The sequence below is a fragment of the Carcharhinus amblyrhynchos genome, chromosome 6 (genome assembly GCF_965287045.1).
Source record: "Carcharhinus amblyrhynchos chromosome 6, sCarAmb.v2.hapA, whole genome shotgun sequence".
Lineage (NCBI taxonomy): Eukaryota > Metazoa > Chordata > Chondrichthyes > Carcharhiniformes > Carcharhinidae > Carcharhinus > Carcharhinus amblyrhynchos.
In genome coordinates this window covers 69,384,251-69,403,205 of record NC_137329.1, presented here as the reverse complement: position 1 = coordinate 69,403,205, position 18,955 = coordinate 69,384,251, and the positions used below count along the sequence as shown (strand labels likewise).

General features: G+C 49.2%; 1 protein-coding gene across 4 annotated transcripts in view; it reads left to right on the top strand.

Annotated features, from left to right (window-relative positions):
• Positions 1-18,955, top strand: part of braf (B-Raf proto-oncogene, serine/threonine kinase) — a 130,504-nt gene that overhangs the window by 75,000 nt on the left and 36,549 nt on the right. For 2 of the 4 annotated variants that reach the window (XM_080190605.1, XM_080190606.1), the window contains exons 10-12: positions 2,135-2,254; positions 7,377-7,519; positions 13,867-13,984. In XM_080190605.1, coding sequence (XP_080046731.1) covers positions 2,135-2,254; positions 7,377-7,519; positions 13,867-13,984 — 381 coding nt within the window. The remainder of the gene's footprint in view (positions 1-2,134; positions 2,255-7,376; positions 7,520-13,866; positions 13,985-18,955) is intronic. The other 2 variants (XM_080190608.1, XM_080190609.1) reach the window with 1 other exon arrangement.

Sequence of the window (18,955 nt, the reverse complement as noted above, 5' to 3'; positions counted from 1 at the left end):
AACTTGGTTCTCCCATTGCATACTGCCAGTGTGGTCTCTTATTAATGGAGTGTAAATTTCAATTGAATGCTAGAGTCAATGTCAGTCAATTTATTGGAGGAGTACTGAAATAGTCATACAATGAAACCCCTTTCGGACCATGCAAAGAGCAAGACCTTCAAAATGTCACTGCCTGATGTGGTAATGCCCTGATACCTTCCTTCTTTAAAATTCAACATGTTTGTACCTCTGGTGTCTCTCTGCCATTTATAGATTTTCTTTGTTGCGTTTACATTCCCCTCTTGGCTTGTTGGCAAGGTACTGACCCTTTGCAACAGAATGACGTGACCTCTTAATTCACCCCAAGTGTTCTCCATTTGAGAGACTAATTATGGGTTGGACCACACAGGGTGCAGACATGAGTCCAAACCTGCCTCATTGTTTTCTTGCCTATTCACATTCCAGCAGCTATCCTTAACTAGTGACGAGGAGAAGGAATCTTAGCTGCCTCTTTAACGCAAAATGACACCGTCCCTATCACTGGGTAACTAAGGCCAATTGCAGAGCCCCAGCTGGTTGCAATGAGTTAGCTCAGCATAGGCAAGAGACGATCACTGGGTCAGTGTGGTTCAGTAACTTGTTTGATAAACCTGTGGGCTCTCTGTGTATTCTATCTTGATTTGATCCAGATATAAAAGACTGTCATGCTCTGTTTTATAGTCTGGAACTGGGCAGTCAAACCTGCAGCCAGTGCTAGTGTGTGTGCGCAAGTGAGGAGCCAATGCTGTCTCTAATTTATTCAAAATATAGGGCTGGAGATGGTGCCATAGCGGTAATGTCACTGGACTAGGATTCCAGAGGCCCAGGATAATACTCTGGGAATGACAGCAGCTGGTGGAATTCAGTTGTAAATCTGTAATACAGTTCATGTAACAAATATGTAATATCCAGTTAGTCTCAGTAAAGATGCCCATGAAACTAAAACTGATTGTTGTAAAAGCTCACCTAGTTCACTAAAAAATAATCACGGCGCGGCCTATATTTTTAATGCAACACTCTTGATTCCACAGTTGCCTTTAACTCCCCCACTCCACCATCCAACCTCCACCCCGGGTTAATTTGTCACAGTCCAGACTTCGCATTATTTTAAAGGAGCAATTACCTATAGTTATAGTTCAGTGAAATTTTAGGAACTATTTCAAAAGCTGAGTATCTGCTGATGAAGGAAAGGAATTCAGAGATTAACTTTGATGGGCAGCTAGATATTCTCACTGTCACTTCCTCATTTTCATTAATAACCTCCCACTCCTCCTGCCCGCGAAACTAGAACCAGATGTTTATCCTGGAGAGAATGGGAAGCCAGTGAGCTGTTCCTCACCTACTGCAGGTTTCCTAGTGCGTTGGGCATGGGTTAATAATAGATTGCATTTCTTGTGGCCTGTGTTGGTTCAGTTACACTGCCTTTATCAGTTGAGACACTGCAAAAGTATTCATTAGGAATTTGTAACTACAATATTAATTTATCTCAGAACCTGTGTTACTTCTGTTCTGGGTGAGTTAAAGTAGAGGGAATTTGAGTTAGTTTAAAGGTGATTATCAGAGCTGTGATTAAAATCTGGCTCATTCTTGCTTGGTCCTGCTGCTGAACCCCAATGGAATTAGCAAAATCACAAATAGCAACCACAAAGACTTTCACCTATTTTTTTAAAGCATAATAGGAAAGAATTTAAAACTGAGCATTAGCTCCATTTAAGTACATGATTCCTTTCTGGCAATGCAAATTTTGATCTAAAATAACGTATGACCTTCTCCATCTGACACAGCTCCAATACATTAGGTAGAGTCTAGCTGTAGCAGCCTTTCTGAAAAGGCTCTGATATCTGCCCACTTGTATGTTTCCAAGGCAGTTTATCTTGGCTGTCATGGGTACATTTGAGAACACTGTGCAGATATAAAAACTTCTGTCTCTTCTGGTTAGAAAAAAGTGTTGATGGACATGCACAATACAAAACAGGGAAGATCCCCCAGCAGAAACCCTACTATAGTACACAAGACTTCTTTTGCCCTTTTAAATTTTTTTCTCTATCCAATAAGAACCCTATTGCAGGGATTTTCATTCCTGCTCCTTTACTCCTTTTCTTTTCTCTTCCCGCAGCCCCCTTGACGCAGCCGGTCAGGTGCCTCAGGAAGTACCGCTCCCGGACTCCCAGCCCTTTGTTGCAATCTTATCCCAATGACATTGTCTTTGATTTTGAACCTGGTCCCGTATTCAGAGGTACATGGGCACCTCTCCTCGCTTACCCACCTATGCACGCTCCCTCACAAACATTTACATTGCACTGCACCGATTCTCTCACTGCTGCTTCTCCACCTGAAATTCATGTCCACTCCTCGGACCCATTGTGTACAGGAACTGTGGAACAGGTAGCTTGATCAGAAGCAGTATTGAACTGAGGCCTGGCAAGAGAAGGTTCATCCAGCCGTAAACGTTGTTCATTAGAAACAGCAGACATGTGGATAACAAGTACACGAGCAAGCCAAATCCTAACCAGGGCTTTACACGTGAGATTGATTCTCTGGCTGCCCATCTATTAAATTCTAATGTAAACGTGCAAGGAAATCAAGCCTTTAAATGATATATATCCTAAGATTAATAACGTAAGAACATGAAGTATGAAATCAAACACTAATACTTGATGATAGATTGAGTTACAGAATGCAGTCTCACATATCCTATTTCCTATACCTAGTATCCCTGTATTCCAGCAGTCTCTCTTTACAAGTGCTCTGGGCACTTAATTAAACAATGTTCTTTACCTGTAAAGCTTAACAATATAGTTAACATACCATTAAGCTGTATGCATGTGTTTAAAAGTCACATTGGCTGCTGTGGTAAACATGCATAAAAATAGACTTTTCACACACTTCCTTCAATTTGGTCACAGAGACACAGTGCTAGAACATTTGTGGTTGCTGCAGCAAAAGCCACAAATAATAACCCAACACTAACCATGTAAAATTACATTACTGAGAAGCAGTGTATATTACACATTTGAAATGATTGAAGTAACATATACATCACTAAATGCAGTGAAGTGATCTTGTGAGAAAAGAAGTGTTTTACATTTGTTTATACCTTATTTTGAAAATTTAAATTTGGCCAGTTGAGATTAATTTTCTCTAACCTGTATTTACTGTGCTACCTTGAAGGTTGTCTCTTGTTTAACATATAGGAAACATTAAGTAAAATTGAACGTGTTAGCCAATGCACTAAACAAGCCACCAGAAACTTTATACAAAAACAAATTGTTATAAATGTGGGAAATTTGAAATAAGAGCAAAAAAGTACTGGAAAAATTCAGCAGGTTAGAGCAGTATCTGTGAACTGAGAAACAGAGGTAATGCTTCTGTAACCTTTCATCTGTAGACCAGTGTCTTCCAAAACATGCCCAAGGCTATGTCAGTGTCAGTGCATTTTCTGGGGTGGGAAGAAGCTAACCAGAAATGTAGGGTAGAATATTGTGGCAGTGGAGTGGCCGTCAGTTTTTGGGTTGGTCAGGAGCTGTGGAAAGTTGGCATTTCAAATGGGATCTGCAGAAAGCATCAAAGTTGGTGAACACAAGTGGTATATGGCACAAGTCCATATGTTATTAAATATGCTGTCTCAGCCTAATTGTTAAAAATGTTAACATTGTATTATTTTATTGGATGTGTTTGTTTGTGCATGGACTGTGCTCTTCCTCTGACCTGTAGGAAGGACAATGATCGTATTGCAGCTGGGGAAATTTGGGGAAGCCCTATATGCAATTAATATCCAGGTGTTAGTGCACTGGGATAGGTTGACCTCAGTTTTTGACTAGCCCCTGAAAAAGGAACCTCTGGTTGATCAGAGTTGATTTCAAAGGTGATTTTTAAAATGTATTTCTGTGGCACCTGTCTAAAGGACGACAAACTGAAGTCATCTCAGTCTCCAAATCTCCAATCGACCCAGTGGTTCCTAGTTCTCAGCCATTTGGCACAGGTTACACTGGTAACTGGACTTTCAATCTATCTGCCATTCCAAATGTGGGCTTGTCATTTGAAGTTATTCTGCAGAATACCTGCTGGCTTATTGGCAAAATATGGACAATTTCCAAGCTGTGCAATCCACAAGTGGCATAGGAGGTGGCACATCAATCAGTTTTAAAAATTAATTTCACTTTCTTCCACCTAATTTCTTTTTGGTTCATAGTGGGAGCAAACCATTCTAGTTTGTGACTGTGACCTCTGGACTAACGTGATATTCCCTAAATTAACTCCAACTCACCCATACTCTGTCTCATCTCCTCACAGAGCTACCTGCCACACATGAGAGCACAATCTTCAGTCTATATGCCCCACGACCTGCAGCTAACCACTCCACCTTTAGTCACCTCCTCAATCTAACTCTTTGACATGCATGATTGCCCTCTTAACCTCTTCTCTGTTCCTGCCTATGACTGATCTGGGCCCTTGTGAAATGCTTTAGGTGGATGTTTTATAGCACTTGCGATGCATTTAAGTGGACATTGTTATGAGGGCCATCCCTGCTGTTTGGGTATAGTCTGGTGGAGTACCCTTTGCCTGTTAGATGCAGCCAATGTTTGATATTATCCGGATGTTGGAATTTATTTTTCTTTTTGAGATTATTAGCTGAACAGTGTGTGATAGTTGGGACGGCACAGTGGTTAGCAGTGCTGCCTTACAGTGCCAGGGACCCAGATTTGATACTGGCCTTGGGTGGCCGTGTGGAGTTTGCACATGCTACCTGTGTCTGTGTGAGTTACCTCCAGGTGCTCTGGTTTCCTTCCACATTCCAAAGATGTGCAAGTTAGGTGGATTGGCCATGGTAAATTGCCCCTTAGTGTCCAAAGATGTTAGGTTAGGGGGATTAGCCATGCTGTATTTGTGGGGTTATGGGGAAGAAATTGGCAGCTATTCTGTGGAATAACTTCAAAGGACAAGCCCATGTTTGGGATGGTGAGTAGATCTGGGTAAGATGCTCTTTTGGAGAGTTGAATGGCCTCCTTCTGCACTGTAGAATTCAGTGGATTCTCAATGCATGGCACTGAGTGCGAGACCTTACTAGCAGCTTATTAGTAATCAATAACGTCAGTGTGCGGTTGTCTGTTTGATGCCGTTGCTACGTTTATCAGGAATTGTAATTCCACCTGCTGTTTGCAGTAAGAATAGTTTGAATTTGGCTGCTCCCTCCTGTGGGGAATATTGTTGCTGTGTTCAGCAGATTACATTGCTGCATAGTTCAAATATTCCTTTAGTGTCAGTTATAGCAAATGATTTTTAGCCCAACTAGACAATTTGACACAGGATCTGTGGTTCCACCTGTCCTACTCTCTGCTTGGGCTCCAATGTTAGAACATCAAAGTTGGAGCAGTAATGAGAATGAGCTCTCAACGAGTCAACAAACCTGCATTTGGAGACCTTTAGGCTAGGATTGAGCTCAAGATGGGGGTGCAATGCCTTTTCTTGTCAACTTGGATCTTGTATTTCTCTCTTGTGGGGATTGTGAATTGGATTCAATTTGAAATTGGTTTTCAGAGCATGCAAGAAGGTGGATTTAGGTCTGTCCAATCCAGCGTGTGCATTGGCTTTGTAATTTTTAAGAATGAAGAGCAACTTTGTCCTTCCCACATGTTCCAAAGCTCTTCACAAGCCCGTTGCATACTTTGTGCAGTTACTTCTGTGACTGTGATTGTGGCCCTCAACAAGAAGGTGGCTAGCAATAATATCCTGGGATCAGGAAAAGCAGGAGAGGAGATGGGATGGGAATCTGAAGAGGGAAGAGCAGAGAGAAAGCCATTGCCGTACAAGTCTTAGTCTGATGTAACCGAGAATCACATTGAATTTTCTCAAGGCCTAGAAACAAAATACTGCTTCTGATCAGCACCTGTTTTCCTTGTTGAAAACATTCCTGCACTGTTTTATAATTTAGACTCACTCTTTAAGTTTAGTGATAGAGATGATGTGCCTTTTCTCTGGGTTATCAAACTGCTCATTAACAGAAATTATCAGGACAATTGTAAATGCTTTGGAAAAAAATTCTTTATTCATTAAAAATTGTTTTGAAGGCAATTTATCTTTCATAAACTAAATGCAGAATTGACCTTAATTGAAGTGGTTTTGATATGCAGTCTGAGCCAGATTGAAAGGCACACAGTTTCCATATTGTGCTCTTTCTCACATTTGTAGTCTGTGCTTTTTGGGGATGAGGGTGGGGGAAGAATTATTTTTCTAAATGTTCTTTTTTACCTTCATTCTTTCCCAATAATGTACTCACTTTTTAGAGCAGGTTATCACTAAGGATTCTCTGAGATTGATGTGCAAAACCAAAAGGTGCTGAGATTGTGCTCAAAATATACTTAACTCTTTTTAAACTAGTATGCTTACTCTAGTCACCGTAACTAATGAACATTTCTTGCTGGTTATGCGGACAGTTAATCAATAGACAAGTGTGTAGTTAGCCCATGAGACTGCTGATTCTTTCTGGGGTGCAGTACGGCCAGTGCTGGCTCCTGCTGGATACGGTTTCAAGGTTGCCAGCTAACCCCTGCACTCCCTTAGCCAAATAGCATTTTTTTCTATGTGAATCCAATCATGAAGTGTAGCAGCCTGTTTGATTTTTGGGCCTATCCTAAAGCAAGCTACTCCCTTGTTTGGAAACTCACTCATGCAGACCACCTGTTGTTGACTATTGTTGTACGTGGCCCTTACAGAGAGTCTGTTTGTTATATGTAGTCATCCTCAGTAGTAGTCTGAGCGTGAGCCCTTGATTAAATAAAAGTAGCATTTGCAGTTGTCAACTGTAAACTTTCCCTAAAAATAACAGTCATAAAGCACATTGGTTTCTGCCCTACTGGATTCCTATCAAGACATCCAATATATTTAAGCTACTCTGCAGTCTTATTTTTTGCTCCAACCGAAAATGGGCACAAAAGCTTGAAGAGTTTGAATTACATGGCAACCCTGACCTCCGGCTGATAGCTTACCCACTGCACAGTTAGTAACGAGAGGGCGAGGTGCTTTTTCAAGTTGCTGCTTTAGCTTATTCACTGCAACATGAACGGGAAATTTCCTGTTAACGGCCATAGCTTCACGCTTCTCTATTTCTGTATCCTCCCTCAACTCTTAATCAAAGGTATAGCATCGGTTATGTGCATGGTCACCCCTTATCTTGGGAGTCACTTTGGCTGCGAGATCATTCACCAGTGTTGTACCCTGCATGGACTGTCCAACTTTATAGTCTAGCTCCTTGCCTTTTTTTGGATGAATCTTTGCTGTAGTAATGATTCTACTTTCTCTTATCTCTTGATTCCTCTCTGCCCCTCCTGCCACACTTCTATTAAAAAAAATGTAACCAGGGTCCACATCGGGGCTCTCTGCCACCCCACCTGCTTCGCTGCCCGGTTCTCTGACTAGCGTCAAAACGTTGCAGAAGTCACCTGGTACCCAGCCCAGAGAGAGGAAGTCATCATCCTCATCAACCGAAGACCGTAATAAGATGGTAAGCAGCAGATCATTCTCTGTCTCTCTTTCTGTGTTGTCTTTCTCTTCCTCTCTCTCTTCCCTCTCTCTCGTGCGCGCACCCTCGCTCTCTCTTCCCTCTCTCACGCACGCGCCCTCTCTCTCTCTCTCTCTTCCCTCTCTCATGCGCGCGCCCCTTCTCTCTCTCTCTTCCCTCTCTCTCATGCGCACGCCCTCTCTCTTCCCCCTCTCTCATGCGCGCGCCCTGTCTCTCTCTCTTCCCTCTCTCATGCACGCGCCCTCTCTCTCTCTCTTCCCTCTCTCTTCCCTCTCTCTCAAGCGCGCGCCCTCTCTCTCTTCCCTCTCTCTCATGCGCGCGCCCTGTCTCTCTCTCTCCCTCTCTCTCATGCGCGTGCCCTCTCTCTCTCTTCCCTCTCTCTCATGCACGCGCCCTCTCTCTTCCCCCTCTCATGCGCGCGCCCTCTCTCTCTCTTCCCTCTCTCTCATGCGCGCGCCCTCTCTCTCTCATGCGCGCGCCCTCTCTCTCTTCCCTCTCTCATGCGCGCGCCCTCTCCCTCTCTCTTCCCTCTCTCTCATGCGCGCTCTCTCTCTCTCTTCCCTCTCTTCCCTCTCTCTCATGCGCGCGCCCTCTCTCTCTCTCTTCCCTCTCTCTCATGCGTCTCTCTCTTCCCCCTCTCTCACGCGCGCGCCCTCTCTCTCTTCCCTCTCTCTCATGCGCGCGCCCTCTCTCGCTCTCCCCCCCTCTCTCATGCGCGCGCCCTCTCTCGCTCTCCCCCCTCTCTCATGCGCGCGCCCTCTCTCTCTCTCTTCCCTCTCTCTCATGCGTGCGCCCTCTCTCTCTCTCTCTCTCTCTTCCCTCTCTCTCATGCGTGCGCCCTCTCTCTCTCTTCCCCCTCTCTCATGCGCGCGCCCTCTCTCTCTCTCGCTCTTCCCCCTCTCTCATGCGCGCGCCCTCTCTTGCTCTTCCCCCTCTCTCATGCGTGCGCCCTCTCTCGCTCTTCCCCCTCTCTCATGCGCGCGCCCTCTCTCTCTCTCTCTCTCTCTCTTCCCTCTCTCTCATGCGCGCGCTCTCTCTCTCTCTTCCCTCTCTCTCATGCGTACGCCCTCTCTCTCTCTTCCCCCTCTCTCATGCGCGCGCCCTCTCTCTCTCTCTCTTCCCCCTCTCTCATGCGTGCGCCCTCTCTCTCTCTTCCCCCTCTCTCATGCGCGCGCCCTCTCTCTCTCTCGCTCTTCCCCCTCTCTCATGCGCGCGCCCTCTCTTGCTCTTCCCCCTCTCATGCGTGCGCCCTCTCTCGCTCTTCCCCCTCTCTCATGCGCGCGCCCTCTCTCTCTCTCGCTCTTCCCCCTCTCTCGTGCGCGAGCCCTCTCTCTCTCTCGCTCTTCCCCCTCTCTCGTGCGCGCGCCCTCTCTCTCTCTCGCTCTTCCCCCTCTCTCATGCGCGCGCCCTCTCTCGCTCTTCCCCCTCTCTCATGCGCACGCCCTCTCTCGCTCTTCCCCCTCTCTCATGCACACGCCCTCTCTCGCTCTCTCGCTCTCTCGCTCTTCCCCCTCTCTCGTTCTTCCCCCTCTCTCGCTCTTCCCCCTCTCTCGTTCTTCCCCCTCTCTCGTTCTTCCCCCTCTCTCGTTCTTCCCCCTCTCTCGTTCTTCCCCCTCTCTCGTTCTTCCCCCTCTCTCGCTCTTCCCCCTCTCTCGCTCTTCCCCCTCTCTCGCTCTTCCCCCTCTCTCGCTCTTCCCCCTCTCTCGCTCTTCCCCCTCTCTCGCTCTTCCCCCTCTCTCGCTCTTCCCCCCCTCTCTCGCTCTTCCCCCTCTCTCGCTCTTCCCCCTCTCTCGCTCTTCCCCCTCTCTCGCTCTTCCCCCTCTCTCGCTCTTCCCCCCCTCTCTCGCTCTTCCCCCCCTCTCTCGCTCTTCCCCCCCTCTCTCGCTCTTCCCCCCCTCTCTCGCTCTTCCCCCCCTCTCTCGCTCTTCCCCCCCTCTCTCGCTCTTCCCCCCCTCTCTCGCTCTTCCCCCCCTCTCTCGCTCTTCCCCCCCTCTCTCGCTCTTCCCCCCCTCTCTCGCTCTTCCCCCCCTCTCTCGCTCTTCCCCCCCTCTCTCGCTCTTCCCCCCCTCTCTCGCTCTTCCCCCCCTCTCTCGCTCTTCCCCCCCTCTCTCGCTCTTCCCCCCCTCTCTCGCTCTTCCCCCCCTCTCTCGCTCTTCCCCCCCTCTCTCGCTCTTCCCCCCCTCTCTCGCTCTTCCCCCCCTCTCTCGCTCTTCCCCCCCTCTCTCGCTCTTCCCCCCCTCTCTCGCTCTTCCCCCCCTCTCTCGCTCTTCCCCCCCCTCTCTCGCTCTTCCCCCCCCTCTCTCGCTCTTCCCCCCCCTCTCTCGCTCTTCCCCCCCCTCTCTCGCTCTTCCCCCCCTCTCTCGTCTTCCCCCCCCTCTCTCGCTCTTCCCCCCCCTCTCTCGCTCTTCCCCCCCCTCTCTCGCTCTTCCCCCCCTCTCTCGCTCTTCCCCCCCTCTCTCGCTCTTCCCCCCCTCTCTCGCTCTTCCCCCCCTCTCTCGCTCTTCCCCCCCTCTCTCGCTCTTCCCCCCCTCTCTCGCTCTTCCCCCCCTCTCTCGCTCTTCCCCCCCTCTCTCGCTCTTCCCCCCCTCTCTCGCTCTTCCCCCCCTCTCTCGCTCTTCCCCCCCTCTCTCGCTCTTCCCCCCCTCTCTCGCTCTTCCCCCCCTCTCTCGCTCTTCCCCCCCTCTCTCGCTCTTCCCCCCCTCTCTCGCTCTTCCCCCCCTCTCTCGCTCTTCCCCCCCTCTCTCGCTCTTCCCCCCCTCTCTCGCTCTTCCCCCCCTCTCTCGCTCTTCCCCCCCTCTCTCGCTCTTCCCCCCCTCTCTCGCTCTTCCCCCCCTCTCTCGCTCTTCCCCCCCTCTCTCGCTCTTCCCCCCCTCTCTCGCTCTTCCCCCCCTCTCTCGCTCTTCCCCCCCTCTCTCGCTCTTCCCCCCCTCTCTCGCTCTTCCCCCCCTCTCTCGCTCTTCCCCCCCTCTCTCGCTCTTCCCCCCCTCTCTCGCTCTTCCCCCCCTCTCTCGCTCTTCCCCCCCTCTCTCGCTCTTCCCCCCCTCTCTCGCTCTTCCCCCCCTCTCTCGCTCTTCCCCCCCTCTCTCGCTCTTCCCCCCCTCTCTCGCTCTTCCCCCCCTCTCTCGCTCTTCCCCCCCTCTCTCGCTCTTCCCCCCCTCTCTCGCTCTTCCCCCCCTCTCTCGCTCTTCCCCCCCTCTCTCGCTCTTCCCCCCCTCTCTCGCTCTTCCCCCCCTCTCTCGCTCTTCCCCCCCTCTCTCGCTCTTCCCCCCCTCTCTCGCTCTTCCCCCCCTCTCTCGCTCTTCCCCCCCTCTCTCGCTCTTCCCCCCCTCTCTCGCTCTTCCCCCCCTCTCTCGCTCTTCCCCCCCTCTCTCGCTCTTCCCCCCCTCTCTCGCTCTTCCCCCCCTCTCTCGCTCTTCCCCCCCTCTCTCGCTCTTCCCCCCCTCTCTCGCTCTTCCCCCCCTCTCTCGCTCTTCCCCCCCTCTCTCGCTCTTCCCCCCCTCTCTCGCTCTTCCCCCCCTCTCTCGCTCTTCCCCCCCTCTCTCGCTCTTCCCCCCCTCTCTCGCTCTTCCCCCCCTCTCTCGCTCTTCCCCCCCTCTCTCGCTCTTCCCCCCCTCTCTCGCTCTTCCCCCCCTCTCTCGCTCTTCCCCCCCTCTCTCGCTCTTCCCCCCCTCTCTCGCTCTTCCCCCCCTCTCTCGCTCTTCCCCCCCTCTCTCGCTCTTCCCCCCCTCTCTCGCTCTTCCCCCCCTCTCTCGCTCTTCCCCCCCTCTCTCGCTCTTCCCCCCCTCTCTCGCTCTTCCCCCCCTCTCTCGCTCTTCCCCCCCTCTCTCGCTCTTCCCCCCCTCTCTCGCTCTTCCCCCCCTCTCTCGCTCTTCCCCCCCTCTCTCGCTCTTCCCCCCCTCTCTCGCTCTTCCCCCCCTCTCTCGCTCTTCCCCCCCTCTCTCGCTCTTCCCCCCCTCTCTCGCTCTTCCCCCCCTCTCTCGCTCTTCCCCCCCTCTCTCGCTCTTCCCCCCCTCTCTCGCTCTTCCCCCCCTCTCTCGCTCTTCCCCCCCTCTCTCGCTCTTCCCCCCCTCTCTCGCTCTTCCCCCCCTCTCTCGCTCTTCCCCCCCTCTCTCGCTCTTCCCCCCCTCTCTCGCTCTTCCCCCCCTCTCTCGCTCTTCCCCCCCTCTCTCGCTCTTCCCCCCCTCTCTCGCTCTTCCCCCTCTCTCTCTCTCTCGCTCTTCCCCCCCTCTCTCGCTCTTCCCCCCCTCTCTCGCTCTTCCCCCCTCTCTCGCTCTTCCCCCCCTCTCTCGCTCTTCCCCCTCTCTCTCTCTCTCGCTCTTCCCCCTCTCTCTCTCTCTCGCTCTTCCCCCTCTCTCTCTCTCTCGCTCTTTCCCCTCTCTCTCTCTCTCGCTCTTCCCCCTCTCTCGCTCTCTCGCTCTTCCCCCTCTCTCGCTCTCTCGCTCTTCCCCCTCTCTCGCTCTCTCGCTCTTCCCCCTCTCTCGCTCTCTCGCTCTTCCCCCTCTCTCGCTCTCTCGCTCTTCCCCCTCTCTCGCTCTCTCGCTCTTCCCCCTCTCTCGCTCTCTCGCTCTTCCCCCTCTCTCGCTCTCTCGCTCTTCCCCCTCTCTCGCTCTCTCGCTCTTCCCCCTCTCTCGCTCTCTCGCTCTTCCCCCTCTCTCGCTCTCTCGCTCTTCCCCCTCTCTCGCTCTCTCGCTCTTCCCCCTCTCTCGCTCTCTCGCTCTTCCCCCTCTCTCGCTCTCTCGCTCTTCCCCCTCTCTCGCTCTTCCCCCTCTCTCGCTCTCTCGCTCTTCCCCCTCTCTCGCTCTCTCGCTCTTCCCCCTCTCTCGCTCTCTCGCTCTTCCCCCTCTCTCGCTCTCTCGCTCTTCCCCCTCTCTCGCTCTCTCGCTCTTCCCCCTCTCTCGCTCTCTCGCTCTTCCCCCTCTCTCGCTCTCTCGCTCTTCCCCCTCTCTCGCTCTCTCGCTCTTCCCCCTCTCTCGCTCTCTCGCTCTTCCCCCTCTCTCGCTCTCTCGCTCTTCCCCCTCTCTCGCTCTCTCGCTCTTCCCCCTCTCTCGCTCTCTCGCTCTTCCCCCTCTCTCGCTCTCTCGCTCTTCCCCCTCTCTCGCTCTCTCGCTCTTCCCCCTCTCTCGCTCTCTCGCTCTTCCCCCTCTCTCGCTCTCTCGCTCTTCCCCCTCTCTCGCTCTCTCGCTCTTCCCCCTCTCTCGCTCTCTCGCTCTTCCCCCTCTCTCGCTCTCTCGCTCTTCCCCCTCTCTCGCTCTTCCCCCTCTCTCGCTCTCTCGCTCTTCCCCCTCTCTCGCTCTCTCGCTCTTCCCCCTCTCTCGCTCTCTCGCTCTTCCCCCTCTCTCGCTCTCTCGCTCTTCCCCCTCTCTCGCTCTCTCGCTCTTCCCCCTCTCTCGCTCTCTCGCTCTTCCCCCTCTCTCGCTCTCTCGCTCTTCCCCCTCTCTCGCTCTCTCGCTCTTCCCCCTCTCTCGCTCTCTCGCTCTTCCCCCTCTCTCGCTCTCTCGCTCTTCCCCCTCTCTCTCATGCGCGTGCCCTCTCTCACATAATGGCAGTGAGGGGCCAAACTACTTTGCTGGAACATTTGCGCAATCAACAGGTAAAGTTTCAGGCCTGAAGGGAGGCAAAAGTGATTGTTAGCTTCCATGGGCTAGGACGGCTGGGCATGGCAAGATGGAACGGGGAGGGGTACGGAGTTGGAGGGAAAAGAAGGGTAGATAACATCAGATGGAATGGATGTTCTTCGTGGTTAGATGCCTTTTCCACTGATGTTAGTTTGTGATACTGTAATCTTGGCCCATTTTCAAATTTGTTTCACCTCGTGTGGAGTTTAATTAGTGGTCTGTTCAGATGATACAAAAGGCCCTTTGGCCTACTCAATTCCATCATTCCAGAATACCAACACCACCAAATTCCCATGTGGCTGTTAATGAGCCCATATCTGTACCACATCTGTCTGACCATCTTGGTAACTTGTTCATTCTTTTGATTATCCTCTCCATTGATGGAAAGGCATAGAAATGCGCACATCCTGCCAAAGTTCAAGAAAGATGTCTAAGACATGAAGCGTCAGGCCTTTCAGTAGAGAGATTAGAACTCAGAACATGCTATTTGGGAGCTCACAGTGACAAATGCATGTCCCACTGCACATTGCAAAATTCTTTGAGCAAAATAATGGTTGAAATGTTGGGCCCTTACAGAGAGTCAAATGTGAATGGCATTTGTTATGAATTGAGTCAGAAAGTAAATGGGGCTTCCATCATGAATGCTGTTTAATAGTTGTGCTACAAAACTTTGTGGATTTCATTATCTTCTGTTATTTTTGTTCTGCTTTGTAGAAAACTCTTGGGCGGAGGGACTCCAGTGACGACTGGGAGATTTCAGAAGGTCAAATCACACTGGGCCAAAGGATAGGATCAGGCTCGTTTGGAACAGTGTACAAGGGAAAGTGGCATGGTACGTAGTGAAGAGGGTGGGTTTGTTTGGGAAAGGATTGCTGCTATTTGACATATGTCAGAGCATCTCAATGATCCCGAAACATTTCAGTGTATGTCACTCCCCAGTGGAAGTATCTCAGGCACGTGCAATCTCATCTGAGAATCATCTATGGTGTGTAATTGCTGCGTTTTACTGATGGGTGTTCTTAAGAATGCAGTCAATAATGGAACAATTTGCATAAAGACTTCATGTTAAAATTTGAGTTCCCTCTCAAAAGCAATAGGATTGTTCTGTAATTTATCTATCCTCATCAGGAAGCATATTGGGTAATGGCAGTATATCATTGTGTAATCAGGAGCCGAGGAAAGGTATTAAAAGAAGCTTCTGATTTGCTCTCAGAAGATAAATTGGCTGAAAATGATCAACAAATCACCAGAATTTTGCGTTTATGAGTTAGTGAACTAACTCCAAAAGTGAAGAATTTAGTGTAGAATGAAACATGCGCTGTTAATTCTCACCCTATCTTGCTCTGAGAGTGTGAGAATACCCTACTGTATGTGAGGTACTGTCACAAGTGTGCCACCCATTTGAAATGCTTATAGCAACTAACCGTTGTTTTATTGGTTAGAAAAGTGGTGGATAGGTATTTAGCTGGTGATTATTTCCTGGATTCAGTATTAGAGGTGGCACAATGGTTAGCACTATTGGTTCACAGCGCCAGGGACCCAGGTTCGATTTCCAGCTTGGGTCACTCTGTGAAGTTTGCATGTTCTCCCCCTGTCTGTGTGGGTTTTGCCCAGGTGCTCTGGTTTCCTCCCACGTTCTGAAAGACGTGCTGGTTAGGTGCATTGACTGGAACAGGCGCTGGACTGCAGTGACTAGGAGAATTTCACAGTAACTTCGTTGCAGTGTTATTGTAAGCCTTACTTGTGACTTATAAATAAACTTTAACTTATATTTTTGGAATGCACTGGGTGCTGTTGAAATGTCTTTGAAGGTCTGGAGGACTAAGAAGCTTCTGCGCACTGGTTGGGAATATGTGGCTACAACCCCGACTCTCTCCATGATCAGTTTAATGTAATGTCATAGAAACATAGAAAATAGGAGCAGGAGTAAGCCAATCGGCCCTTCTAGTCTGCTGCACCATTCATTGTGATCATGGCTGATCATCAGCTCAATAACCTGATCTCACCTTCTGCCCATATTCTTTCACCCCCAAAAGCTTCCTTGGAAACATAAAGATGTTTTGGCCTCAGTTGCTTGCTGTGGTAGAGAATTCTTGCAGCTTTAACCTTTAAGTTTTAATTTCATTGCCAAGGTTCCAGGATCTTGCTTTTCACAGGGCAAAAAAGCAGAAAGTCACAGAAAGTGAGTGCCCCCGTTTCCCCAAAGACAAAAGTAAAATAATGCCAAGCACTGTACGGAATCAATGCAGAATATATTTTATGTAACTAACTTTCCTGGCGTGTAACAATGATAACAAAGAACAACACAGCACGGGAAACAGGCCCTTCGGCCCAACGAGCCCACGCCGCCGTCCCATTGTCTCAGTGACCTATTCATGATTTTAGTCTACGCCTAATGTGCGAGGATCAGGGAGGTCCAATTTAGGGACAATTTAGTACCCAATCAATCAGCCTAAAAGCACATCTTTGGGATGTGGGAGGAAACCGGAGTACCCGGAGGAAACCCACGCAACCACGGGGAGAACGTGCAAACTCCCACAGACACAGGCCCAAATCCATGTGTCCGCACAGCAACAGAGATAGTCTCTGAGCTGTCATGTTGCCCTCGAGATGGTCCAGTTTAAGCACACTAACGACATGAAGCAATAGGCAACTCCCGAAGCAACGTCCAAGAGCAGCCCACTACAACCTGCCGCATGCATGCCCCTTGCTGGACTTAAATGCCTGTGGAGACAAAAAATTCATTATTAAACAGGCAAAGACTGTAACATCCCTGAGGCAAAAACGTAATCCCAAGCCTACAATGTTTAGTAAGGCCTGCTATATCCCCCTATATGTAGCCTGCTCATGTGGCTGTCCAAGTGACTCTTAAACAACCCTAGCGTGCCTGCTTCCACCACCTTACTCGGTAGTGCATTCCACACCCCCACTACCCTTTGCGTGAAAAACTGCCCTCTAATATTTGTCTTATACCTAGCCCCCCTCACCCTAAGCCCGTGACCCCTCGTTCTATCCATTTCTAATAGCGGAAAAAGCTTACCACCATTTACTCTATCTATCCCCTTCATAATCTTATAAACCTCTATTAGATCCCCCCTCAGCCGACGTCTCTCAAGGGAAAACAGCCCAAGTTCGTTCAATCTTTCCTCGTAAGACAGCCCTTCCATACCAGGCAGCATCCTGGTAAATCTCCTCTGCACTCTCTCCAGGATCTCTACATCCTTTCGGTAGTACGGCGACCAGAACTGGACGCAGTACTCTAAGTGAGGCCTAACCAACGTTCTATACAACTGCAACATCAGACTCCTACTCTTATATTCTATACCCCTTCCTATGAAGGCTAACATACCATACGCTTTCCTCATCACATTCTGCACCTGCACCGACACCTTCAGGGACTTGTGCACTTGCACCCCCAGGTCTCTCTGCGTATCTATACTCCGGATAGTTCTACCTTTTATCGTATAACTCCCCTCCACATTATTCCGGCCAAAGTGCATCACCTCGCATTTCTCCGGATTAAATTCCATTTGCCATCTATCTGCCCAATCTACCAGCCTGTCTATGTCCTGTTGCATTGCCAGGCACTGCTCCTCAGTACCCGCCAATCCAACCATCTTAGTGTCATCAGCAAATTTGCTGATCACACCACCTACCCCCTCTTCCAAGTCATTAATATATACCACAAATAGAAGAGGTCCTAGTACCGAGCCCTGTGGCACACCACTGGTGACAGACCTCCAATTGGAAAAGGAGCCTTCCACTACTACTCGCTGTCTCCTCCTCCCAAGCCAGTTCTCCACCCATCTACATACCTGGCCTTGTATCCCATGAGCCTTCACCATGATAGGTGAGATTTGTTTAACCAGGTCAGGTAGTATAGCCAATGAGGGAGAAGATTGAGGAAAAACCATTTAGGCCATTGAAGTTGTCTCTATTATTCACAATCTAGCCTCCAACTATATTTTGAAGACTTCTGATATAATTGAAGGTGTATTAGTTTGAGACCAGTAATAACCTCGTATATGGTGTCCAGATGAATCATGAGTTCGGCTACCCAGTAACAGCATTGCGCACGTATTTGTACTCTGCTCAAAATGGATACTAATGTTTGGTCAATTGAAACATTCAAGATTGAGATCAATACATATTTGGTAATGGGATCAAGTGATGTCAATCAGATGTGAGGAAAAAGAGCTGAATATAGACAGGACTTAATGAGTGATGGGATAGGCTCACAGCTTTTACAATAGGATGCTTGAGGAAAAGTATTGGATGGATTCAGTAACATCCTAAGACCTGATTGGCAAAAGTGTGCAAAACACGGCTTGATTCTTGGACATCCCTTTTCTTCTGAAGGTGCTGACTATGGAATTAATCTGCAAGGGTCACCTTTGAAAACATTGCCAATTCCCTGAAATTGGAATTGCCTAGGGTCTTTACTTGCCAGTTTTCTTCCTACCCTCCTTTGAAGGCCCAGACTCTGTCCTGTAATAGGTTTCTGTGGCTGCTGCATTCACCTTGTTTTTTTTTGTCACCTTGGCAGCTAGTGTCAGCAGACTGTTGACTGCAGGGAGGTTACATAAGAATATAATAAATAGGAGCAGGAGTAGGCCATTCAGTCCTTAGAGCCTGCTTCATTATTCAATAAGACCATGGCTGATCTTCTGCCTTCATACCATTTTCCTGCATTATTCCCCCATGTCCTTTGATGTTTTTAATATGTAAAAATCTATCAGTCACAGTTTTGAACATACTCAATGATTGAGACTCCACAGCCATCTGAATTCCAAAGATTCACCAACCTCTGAGTGAAGTATTTCCCCCGATCTCAGTCCAAAATGATCTGCCTCTTATTCTGAGACTGTGTCCCCCAGTTCTAGACCCCTCCTACACCTATCCTGTCAAGTCCTGTAAAAATTGTGTGTTTCAATGAGATCACTTCTCATTCTTCTAAACTCTAGAGAATAAAGGCCCTGTATCGATAATCTTTCCTCATTGGACAATCCCTCCATTCCAGGAATTAATGTAGTGAACCATTGTTGCACTCCCTCTAATGACAAGAATATATTTCCTTAGGTAAGGAGACCAAAACTGCACACACTACTCCTGGTACAGTCTCACTAAGGCTTTATATGATCGCAGTAAGACATATTTTCTCTTCTACTTAAATTGTCTTTTAATAAAGGCATATACCATTTGCTTTCTCAATTACTTGCTGTATCTGCATGTTAGCTTTCAGCGGAGTCTAATCCTGCCCCAACACAGCGTCCATGCACACTCACTTTCCAATACGGGTAATTGGGCAGCTGTTAAGAGTGGCCCTGTCCATCCCCTTCCATCCATTTCAGAGAGTATCCATCCTACCTGAGTTAATGGAGATTAGAACATATAAAGTAAAAGTCAAGTTTATTTATTAGGCACAAGTAAGACTTACAAATACGTTTCGATGCAATGAAGTTACTGTGAAATTCCCTTAGTAGTCACAGTTCAGCTCCTGTTTAGGTCAATGCACCTAACCAACACGTCTTTCAGAATGTGGGAGAAAACTGGAGCAGCCGGAGGAAACACATGCGGACACGGGAGACAACGTGCAAACATCACACACAAACCCAAGTCGGTAATCAAACCTGAGTCCCTGACGCTGTGAGGCAGCAGTGCTATCCACTGTGCTACCATGCTGCCTGAGAATTTTCATTCCTTAGATTCATAGATTAGTTACTGATTAGATAAATTGTCATCCACTGGGTGAGTATACCTTCTTTCGCGCTAACTCACCTGGTATTTTGGTGGCTGCGATAGC